Source organism: Podarcis tiliguerta (genome assembly GCF_965153285.1).
Source record: "Podarcis tiliguerta genome assembly, chromosome: 2".
Classification (NCBI taxonomy): Eukaryota; Metazoa; Chordata; class Lepidosauria; order Squamata; family Lacertidae; genus Podarcis; species Podarcis tiliguerta.
Window position 1 is genome coordinate 51,847,383 of NC_139535.1, and position 11,131 is coordinate 51,858,513.

Consider the following 11,131-nt stretch of genomic DNA (forward strand, 5'->3'; position numbering starts at 1 on the left):
AACTTATTAAATTTATTAAACACTTTGGGAGTGCGAGCATTCATCCTGACACAGCACAAAAAGGTTTTTAAAGAGCACAATGTTACTTTCATTCCAGGCAAATCCTGATGAGCTCTAATCAACCTCCTTCAGCCCAAATGTACTATTTTAAAAGTGAATGTCTGAATCTTGTGAGAGATGGCCATTGGACTGGGCAAAAATTGATATCAACAGCATGGGGGAAGAACAAGCATTGGGATTCGTTTGACACAGTTGGGGCAGAGAAGGAATTTAATATGTTAGAACAAAGAGTTGGAAGGTCCCATGGTGGCCAACCAGGGGACACTTCTTGATGGCAAGAGCAGTTTGGCAATATAAACCAATTCCCTGGAGGGGTGATGGGCTCTCCATCACTGGAGGTCTTCAAACAGAGGCCATCTGTTGGGGATGGTCTAGCTCTGGATTTCCCACATCAAACAATGTGTCCCCTTCCAACTCTATGATGGTAATATATTTTACTTTAGAGACACATCAGCAAGCCGTCTGCTGCTGAACCACAGCTGGAGAGGTGTCCAACGATCTACTGGGTTCTGTACTTCTGTTGATCCTGTGACATCCTTTTCCAGATGTGCCTAAAGAAAGCATGAGACAAAGAATACATTAAAACAATAGCTTTCCTCCTTCAGGCAACCCTTTCAACATTGAATTGTCTGCTAAGGAGGAACTCCTGTGAATGACAGAAGATTCTGGAGCAGCGGTGCATGTTATTGGGAGCACAGCCAGTTCTGATGGAATATTGCCAATGGGGCTGTGGGGCATTGCCACACTTGAACCAAATGTGTACCCCAGCACAATGTAGTAGGGGGAAATCAGCAAAGGGACTAAAGGTCACCTTCCAGGGAAACCTTTCCACTCTTTCTGACCTCACTGCATTGGCTGCAACACCTGCACAGTTTGGCTGGCTAAGCTCCATTTATTTCAGTGGGGAAGTGAGCAGAGGATTACAGCTACAGCCCAAGGCAACAGAGCATTGTCAGGCAACTGCTTTGGTCCAAATGCCCTGAAGCTACTTGGCTGGTACTTGGCCCTCTGACCCATCCATGTTCAATGACAGGAAGGTGTTGGTTGCCAGCCAGGAAGCTGCAGTGCCTTCAATGGGGCGGGGGGATGTGAGTGTTGGAAGGGCCTCATTGGGTGGTTCCCCCTTGAGTTGGCCTTGACCACCTGGTTAAAAACAGATCTGGGCTGGATTGGTTGGGTTATATATCTCACTTACAGACTATCAGCCTTTTGGCAAACATCTCTCACCCATCTGGGTAGATGCTGGTGATATGTCCATTATAAAGTGCAGCTTCCTAACCCCCCAAGAAAGCAGGTGCATTGCGAGCAAGCAACAGTACTGAGGTGCTCTTACACAATAAACCTGTTTTCAACCTTCTATCCCCACCCCGCCCACAGTATTGGTCTGTGGTAAGAAAAGTACTAATAGGAAAAGCACTGGCAGCTGCCACTTGATGGTGACACTGTATAAACCCTGTGCAAAACCATCAGGGCAAATGCTCAGTAACTGGGCCTGTCTGGCACGGGTCATCTTTTCCCAATACTCACTCTGTTGCTTCACCCTTTTGCATCTATGTTTTATCAAATGGCACAGGACAGGAGGTGCCACATGAATGCGGCTATCCTAAGCAGAAGAGGAAAGCGCAACCTGCTGCAGCCGTGGTTTGAAGCGGCACGAAGGAGCTGCCTACCATGCAAACCTGATGCAGAACTGGGCAGGAAGTGAGGCCATCACAAAGGAGTCTGTGGCTGTAGCTGACATCACCGTGCGCCTTAGAGGCGGGAAATGATACGACAGCAGAAGTCGGAGAGGAAATGGACTCAAACAAGTGAGGTTAAACACCCTGGCATTTATCAGGTGGCATCTACATCAACTTTCTTAGAAATCAAGGCAGTGCTTGTCAGTCACCAGCTTATTTCATACGTCACATGATTAAACAAACCTAACAGGCAGCAGGGTGACACCTCTTCTGTCTCTCCCTTTTAACTTCAAGCCTTAACAACAACAACAAAAATTGATGAGTGGCTTCCTGCAATGCGCTATGGTGCCTCCAGCCCCATTTATGCGAGGGCTGATTCTCATGTTATCTGCAGAAGCCCCACTTGAATGCCACAAACCTTCTGTGGCAGGGCACGATGTATTAGAACTTGGGTTGCTGCTCCCTTGAATGCTAGCTTTCTGAAATTCTTCCTCCTGGACAACAAGCTGCAAGAGAAATGTAAGCATCCGACATGAATGATAAGGCTATTGACAGTTACTAGCCATGATGGCTCTTTCTGCCCCCATTATGCCACTTGGTAACAGTTGCTGAGAATGACACATGGAGAGAGGGCTGTTGCACCCAGGTTCTGCTTCTGGCTTCCCATAGCAGCCCCAAGAGGCTGGAAAAGGTGGGCCTTTGGTCTGATCCACTAGGGGCTCTTCTGATGGCCCTGTGACACTGATAGGGGCTGTGACCCTGCTTGCTTTGCTGCCAACCATCTCTACACATTGCCAAACCCTCATTCCTCCCCACTATGCTCTTTGCTCACCAAACCCACCTACCCCCTTCGCCAAAACACCACTTTCTGCACCATAGGTGCCAACTCCCTGAGGCCCTAGGTAAAGGGTAAAGGGACTCCTGACCATTAGGTCCAGTCATGGCCGACTCTGGGGTTGCGGCACTAATCTCGCTTTATTGACCGAGGAAGCCGGCGTACAGCTTCCGGATCATGTGGCCAGCAAGACTAAGCCGCTTCTGGCAAACCAGAGCAGCGCACGGAAATGCCATTTACCTTCCCACCAGAGCTGTGCCTATTTATCTACTTGCACTTTGACCTGCTTTCAAACTGCTAGGTTGGCAGGAGTAGGGACCAAGCAACGGGAGCTCACCCCGTCGCGGGGATTCGAACCGCCGACCTTCTGATTGGCAAGTCCTAGGCTCTGTGGTTTAACCCACAGCACCACTGAGGCCCTGAGCACCCACAAAATTCCCCATGAATGGGCTGGGCACCCACAAATTTTGGTGCCAGGGCCATGCATGCTGTATGGCACCCATGGCCCCGGGCACCCACAGTTACGGAGCCAAGCTGGCACTCCTGTTCTGCACCCCTTTGCTTACCTGTCCTGCCAACCCCTCCTATGCTGTGCTTTAAATGCACGGTGTGGACATGACCTAGGCTTAGGTATTACGGTAACAAACCTCTCCTTCTGCTTCAGATTCCACATTGTCTCTAGCAGTGTATCAGATATACAGTTGCAAAGCTATGTTGTGTGAGTCATGACGGAGCCTTTCCCCCTCTCTGTGTTGCTGGCAGTTTAACCACAGGCCAGCCTATGTCAGCAGGTGTCTTACTGCTAGTCACTGTGACGGTTCTGAATACTTAGCAAACAGCCTCCTCCTGTTTGTATTTTTAGTATGGGGTATTGTTTACGATTTTTAAAACTGCAAGTTGCCTTGACCATTCCAGAACATGGGTAATAAGAGATCTCTATGCACAGGTGATAGAAGCTAACTAATTTACTAAAATACTAGAAATGTGTGTTTGTGTGTGTGGGGGGGTGATACAATTTTAAACAGATTATTAGGTTCTGTTGTTGAGAAACATCTTCTATCTCCATAGATCAATTGTCACAGAGCCCGAAGTAAAAGGACTAACGCAATTAGGGCACTAACTGATGAAGAATCTTAGGGCAAGCCTGTTCATATTTACTTGGAAGCAAGTCCTACTATGTTTAGTGGAGCCTATTCCCAAATAAGTGTGTTTAGGACTGCAGCTGTCCTCTTGGTTGCTAAGGGGTGATGGTAAAAAATGGAATTTAAACCGCATGTAGATAAACACTGGGGAACCTGTGGCCTTCCAGATGTACTGGACTCTCCTTCCTTGGAGGTTTTTAAGCAGAGGTTGGATGGCCATCTGTCATGGATGCTTTAGTTGAGATTCTTTTCTTTTTTTTAAAAGATATTTATTGTCATTTCAACATATTACAAAAATTAGAAAAAATAGAAAAAAATAAAAGAAAGAGAAAATACAAAATAAAAACAGTTAAAAACAAATCAGTCTTTCCATAACTTATCTTTCATTTACTTGTTTCTCTGACCTCCTCACACCTCCCCTTCTTGTATTCCAATTCAGTTGGTTAATTCAGCAAATCCTTTCCCTCTTTAATTTTATCTTACTCTTTTATTTTAATATATTATAGCTTTAAATTATCACCCATTAACAATCCATTTTTACATACTCCTTAACATTGCTGCTAAGCTTTAGTTGAGATTCTTGCCTTGCAGGGGGTTGAACTAGATGACCCCTGGGGTCCCTTCCAACTCTACAATTCTATGAACATCTGGAGGGCAACATTTTCCATTAGGCTATTGGAATAGACTGGCTGCTGGCCCATCCATCAGAAGCACAGTGGCTTGCCTCAAGATTTCAGGCTCATTCTTTTTGCTGGTTGATACTAAAGTTTGTTCTCAATCTCTTGTATGCGAGCTGATCTTGCACATTTCATGGCATTATTGATGAGGAGCAATTTCAAATGTCCCAAATATGCTGTATGAATGGATGTGCTAGTTCGTCCTCTCCCCAGAGTTTGGTCACTCCCCAGATGTAACTTGATCCCAGGCTTATGTCATCAATCTTTAGGAACATCAGGTGCCACTTCTTTTTTTTAAAAAAATGCATTTTTGATTCCATTTAACTTACCCATTTCCGTGGTCGACCCCTGGGCCTTTTTTCAACCGAGGTGTGTACCTGCAATAATGGAGAAACAAAAAGAACCTTCTCTTTAGTCAACAGGTGGTCACCGAAGCAAAGGAAAGAGAAACTCTACATTTTCCCCCTCAAAGTGAAGTGCCTAAATGACTCTCTCTCTCTCTCTGAGATTTCTTTGAAAAGGGGCCATAGTGAAAGATAAACAGTGATACATGATAGCATGAGCATTAAGAAGATGACTGGGAAACAGAACAAAGGAATTGAGGAAGCTGCCATATATAGAGTCAGGCCACTGGTCTATCTAGTTCAGTATTATTGTCTATGCTGACTGGCAGCAGCTCTCGAGATTCTCCAATCAGAGGCTCCCTAGGCTCCCTTGGCAAGGAGCTGTATCACTGCCCCCTGCCCTTTGTGACCTTGGCAAGCAATGTTGGCTGCCCGAAGCAGCAGAGGAGCAGCTCAGGGAGCGCACAGGCAGGTGTTCAGGCTCCTAGTCACGCCAAGCCAGAGTGGAGAGGTATGGTTTTTGTGTCCCTCTGTGCTTGCGCCCTTGGTGGGGCCAACCTGGCTAGCTCCTAGGTACACCCCTGTTTCAGGGTCTTTGCCAGCCTTCCCTGGAAATTGGATCTATAACCCTCTAAGCAGATGCTCTACCCACGAGCTATGGGTCCTTCTCTAAGTAAGCTATTGGCAACAGAGAGGAAGGTGCTGAAGATGCTTAGGTCGATGCAGGTGGTGCAGTGCATTTTGCCTCAAGCACCAGAACGAGACATGTCGCCCCTAGCAGAGGCTAGCCTATGTCGGGTCTTTGCTGAGCATTCATTCTGAATTCATCTTGGTTTGCTTGCACAGTGATTATGTGGCTTCCCCTTCATCACTCATCTATCCCACACTTTTCTGTGCATTTCCCTGTCACTTTCCTAACTGCAAACCCACCACCTCTTTTAAAAAGTGGATTCGTTACACAACGGCAACTGAGCTCTTTAATGCAATTTAATCCACTAGGGGGCAGTTCATGAGAACCTGGCAGTGATTTATATTACAGTAGTGGAGAATTATGAAAACAAAAACTGGACAACAGCAGCTGCCCAAGGGAGACGATGTTGAGTTTGCAGCTGGTGAAATATATTTATGCAGAGGTGGTAGATAATTAAAGGAGGCTTCTAGGTTGCATGGAATTTGCATGTGAATTTAATCATTTCTAAAGCTATAGGAATGAGAGGATGCCAAATGCTTAAAGACGGGCACATATTACATCACAATTAATGCAGCATTGCTGGTGAGGTTATTCTTCAATCTTTGGTGGGAATGCCCCTGGGTTTCATTATTCTGGTCCCAAGCTTACCAAAAAATAACTAAAATAATTAAATCACCTGTTCAGGCTTCCTAGTAACTGTTATTATTGAATATGTAGATGGACAACATGAGAGCTTGTTGCTCTAAAGAGCTTCTGACTTGGATGTTAGCTGCAGCTGGGATTTCAATAGCCTAGCAATGGAAAACCTTGAAAAATCTGCATTTGGCTGTGTGGTATAAGAACCTATAGAATTTGGCTACCAGAGGGGGGAAATCACACACCAATTGTGAGTTTCCAGGAGGTTGGAGGATCCAGAACATTTCTATGCCATCTGGTGGGATTTTATTTCTTATGCTTGATATTCGCCATCTACGTCCACTCGGGAAGTATCTATTTCTTGATTTATATTGGTGTGTTACCATTTCCTTTTCTTACAATTTATTGCTTATCAGCTTTTTATATGGTATGATGCAATGGCCAGCTAATAATGAGGTGCTAATAATAATAAAATTTTGAAAATAATAATAATAAAGATGGACACCTTCCATCTCTCCCTTCTCGGGGGATATGGGCTGAGTGCCAATCAGCATGGAAGCTCTTTCTGTCACTGGTTCTTACCATCTGTCCACTTCCAGCACTCAGCTTTTTGCTTCCTTTTGGCCTTCCACGAGGTTTCTTTGGTGGCAATGGCCCAAGAGGCTCCTGTTCAGATAGGGAAGGGGCATTTACTTGTACAGTACAGAGCAAAGATTGTGTATTTCACACACATTAAAAGGGCAGCAGCACCAGCACAAAACAAAAGCAACCAGAAATCGAACAGGAATTTTATTAACCCAAGTGCTTTTGTGCAACAAGCTCTTTATCAGGACAAACAGTAAGGAGCAGCTCATATCCACTGCAATTTCTTAGATGGATAGCTGCAAAAGTAGGGACAGTCCTAACCTACAGTAAGTCTCACTGACTTCAGTGGGGCTTATTCCCCAGTTAAGTGGGGTTATGGTTGCAGCCTATGTCACTCTCAGAGTAGAAATCATTTAAGTTCGCTGAGTTAATTGATTGCAATAGGCCTACCCTGAGTACAAGGGTGCCAACTTGAGTAAAATATTGCCAGGGGGGGGGGTAGGTAAGCCCTGCCCCACACAATTGATCAAATATTTTATTGGGCCCCCTGAAGGGACATTGGCCCCTAGGAGTTGACTTCTATGCCCAAGTATAACTTCCATGCAGCCCTTGCATTGCATTTGTCAAAATTCAAATCGGGCCATGCCTTAATCCAAGACAAAATGTTAAGAATTTTTATCATATAAGCTTAAATAAAATAAAATAAAATAGGTATGTGATTATGCAAATGTTTTCATTCTGTGGGAGAATGATGAATGCCCTCCAATGAGAAGAGAGACCTTAACATTATTTTTTTTTTAAAAAAGGAAGTAGTGGATAAATAAAACTAGAACAAATATCATTAAAGGAGAGGGGGAAAGAATAGCTGTAAATGAACATGGAGTAAAGGTGAAACAAATATTTACAAAGATTAGAAATTTGGCAATTGTTCCACTTAAATCATGTATAATTTTGAATAAAGATATTTCAAAGTAAAATATTTTGCATATGCCTTTGAATATGTGACATTTGTAACTCATCATGCAAAACCCAACTGATTAAGAACTCTGGAGTGTTTCAGTTTTGGCAATCCAAAATCTCATAAGCAACCAACTGTCAGCTATTCATTACCATTTCATGTTATCCACACAATTCTATGAGATAAAAAGTGACATGCACAGCGACTATAAAACACAAGTACTCATTCTTCGCCAACCATTAAATACTGTCAACCAAAGCAGTGAATTGCAAGCCACGTTCTTGCAATGGTGAGGTGCTTTGGAAGCCTATTAAGAATTTGCCAGTGTGGACTGAGGGCAAATGATGTAGCCATGATACTGATGCTAAGCATCTTTGGATCTGGTTAGTGCCTGGATGGGAGATTTCAAGGGAAACTGCTGTATACTGCCTTAAATTTCATGGATATAAAGCATGGTATAAATGTTCTAGATAAAGATTTCCCAATGAGAAAAACAACAGCTCGTCCATCACCAGTGTCGGATTTACATATAAGCTAAACAAGCTATAGCTTAGGGCCCCACTATCTTGCCCCCCCCCCAAATAATTAAAGTAAAAACAACACCTGGATGTACATTTCCAAAATATAAGATAAAAAACAAATAAAATAAAACCTATATATAGCAAATGGCTTTAGGTACCTATTAGGTCCATAAATTGCCATATAGCATATATTCAACACAAAAAAAACCAGTGACAATTTGTTGTTGACAAAGGACAGCTGGACATATAAAGGGTCCCATTACCTTCAGTAGCTTAGGGCCTCATCAAACCTAAATCTGGCCCTGTATTGATATTCTACTGTGCTGTTACAGCAATAGGGGGGGCAATGTGTATATCAAGGTCAGCAAGGTTTATCTTGCCTGGGCCGGATTGGTCCTCCGGAGATCCCTCCATGGGCCGGATCACACGCACGCCTGCGATTTTTGGCATCTATGTATGCAATTTTCGACGCCCCGGAAGCAAGTCCCTGGACCACGCTGTGGCAACTTAGTGCAGCGCACGAGCAGGTGGTTCAGTTCAGGGGTGGCTCGTGGGCTGGTCAAACGACCTCTGTGGGCTGCTTCCGGCCCATGGGCCTTAGGTTGCTGACCCCTGGTGTATATTCTAGGATGTTCTAACAGTGCATGAGAGTTATGTGAATTCTGCTCCATTTGGAGTATGAACTCTAGAGGATGCCCCAGAATCCTTTGCAACATGGAGCAGTTCCTTGGCAGGTATAGTAAGTGTTCCCTGAAAAAAATAAAATATGAAAACCACTACTATATACTAAGTGTAGCATTGCAGCAACGCTGTCAGATATATAAAGACTACTATCCAAATGCTGCAGTGTATCAACTCGCAAATATCGAGAGAACATTTGAGTGACCAGGAAACTTCAAGAGAGTATTTGACATCGATATTTGCAAAAGAGAATTCTGAGGATAATGTTGTGAGAACAACTTCATTTTCTTTCCAAGATGGGGCAAGAGCAGTGCAAATGTTATTGAGCATCACTGGTAAATTTCAGTTCCTTTTAAAAACAGGTGTATGGCGAGAAAAGAGATTTCCCAGGGCATACAGGTCAGCAGATAAACAAACATATGTCACCCTCCACTTAGAACTGAGTCATTCCATGTTGCACATCAAAATGTTTAGAGCCATTTTGGCAGTCCAGTATTATTCTAGATGCTTTCAACTACAACTTGCACCAACCCCAGTCAGCACAGAGCCCAGTTCCTGGTTTCAAGAAGGAATGGGGTTTGGAGACATCTCCGGACCTTTTGGACTTCCCTTTCTAATCTTCAGCCAATCTCTCAAGGTAAGGAGACCTCCCTGGCTACATAAGATGTGCCCCTTCACATGCCTGTGAAGGTGGCCCTAGCTGTCTCAACCATATTCTGTATTAGCAGCTGATACTGAAGAAATGAATCACGTTCCTCTTTGAAGCTGTAAGATATGCTGCTAGATATGCCTTTCCCAGTTTAGCCAAGGTTGAACAATCAACCAGTCACTCACTTAACAGCAGACAGGTTAATTTCTTGCCTAGTAGAATGTCTTGCCTAGTAGAAAAAAAGAGCCCTTGAACTCAAACATTAGAGCTTTCTGGACATGCCGAACTGTTCTGAGGTGGGTCACAACTAAGTTTAGTCATTCTAATAATGCCACTTTCTTTATGTCTAAAAAACTGTCATCAGCTTCCTTCTTATAAATCTTAACATGGTGAGAAGGCAAAGCGCCGAGGCTGAACACTTACCTGCGGCTGCTTCCTCGGCCGTCCCCTCTTTCGTTTGGGCAGCTCGGTCGGAACAGTGGACCCTGGTCCTGCCTGCTTCCCAATGTTGCTCATAGCGGCACTTCACCAGTCTCTGGAGATGATCAGCCAATGGTTTTTCCCACGCTGCAGCCTTTTAAAGGAACAGGAGTGAACAATCCCACTTCTACCCTGCTTGCTCTCAGCTGTACGCTGCAGAAGGAGGAATGCAGGCACATTTGACGGAGCACTCCCCTCGAGGCTTTTAATACCCCACCGGATGAATCTTAGGACAAGGTATCATCATGTTCTTCCACCTTTTCCTTCCATCCTCAGCGAGTCCCAAAGTCTTTATGGAGGCCCTCAACAGTACCTATCTGTGGGTTGTGTTAGCTCCAAAGGGCTAAGGGATGTTCTCCTGCATGTCTCCCACAGAAGGCTCCACACAACAACTTACCATAAATGATGGAGGAACCAACTGGAGGTAGCCAGTTCAGTGGAGTTTATGCAGAAGAACTTTTCAGCTCTGTGCAACCCAGGCTAGTGGTCAAATATTCAACAAAAATAAGCTTCCTCCCCAAGGAGGACAGAGAAAAGCATCTGAAAGAAGAGGGTATACTAGGCAGGATCACCTGCAACATTTTAACACTATTTCTTGTCCCTCCCTCTGTACCAAAGATTCATTAAGAGAATCATCTGAGCAGCATCAGGGCAAAGGTGATTTCCCAGTTTCTTTTAACAGGCAATCCACATGTGCATTTTAGATACAGACCCAGAAAGGTGATGAAGAAAGAGGAAGCTTACCTGTCAAGAACTTAGATAACACAACTTGCTCTGGCCCCAGCACACTCAGGCACCTAAGGAAGGGAGCGGGGAGTCGAGAAAGAGTGGTTCAGTGAGTCACCCTTTTCCTGCGCGGGGTGGGGAGGGGTGGGGAGGTGGATCGCTAGTTTTGAGAGCTACGTATGTTCATTTCAGGAGCCTCACTCTTCACAATGCCTGTCTGCAGTTCACTCCTGGTTAGTGATATGGAAAGCAGGTTGAGTGCTGCTGCCTATGTTCTAGTGATGGCAGTCTTGAGCTGTGGCAGCAAGTGAAACTTGAAAACGTTCACTTTTTAACTCAGCTAGACTCAGACAGGGAGGGAAACCCCACCAACCCAACCAGAAAGCGCTGGTTCTCTGAGCTTCCCCATTTACTACAAATAAAACCAATTTCCTAAAGAGCGAGCAAGAGGGATCTGAACAGAGAGG

General features: G+C 44.6%; 1 protein-coding gene across 3 annotated transcripts; it reads right to left on the reverse strand.

Moving 5' to 3' along the window:
- LOC310670025 (uncharacterized protein) lies at window positions 1-10,753 on the reverse strand. Of its 3 annotated transcripts, none has more exons than XM_083424467.1 (6): window positions 10,683-10,753; window positions 9,882-10,032; window positions 6,647-6,730; window positions 4,723-4,770; window positions 2,158-2,245; window positions 1-611 (listed from the first exon to the last, which is right to left on the reverse strand). In XM_083424467.1, the coding sequence occupies exons 2-6, from the start codon at window positions 9,972-9,974 to the stop codon at window positions 511-513; spliced, it is 414 nt and encodes a 137-aa protein (XP_083280593.1). In that variant the 5' UTR covers window positions 9,975-10,032; window positions 10,683-10,753; the 3' UTR covers window positions 1-510. The 3 variants fall into 3 exon arrangements, with proteins under 3 accessions (XP_083280593.1, XP_083280594.1, XP_083280595.1); XM_083424468.1 differs by having other exon boundaries at window positions 9,882-10,091; window positions 10,683-10,731; XM_083424469.1 differs by lacking the exon at window positions 10,683-10,753 and adding an exon at window positions 10,336-10,561.
- Window positions 10,754-11,131: the final 378 nt, after the last annotated feature.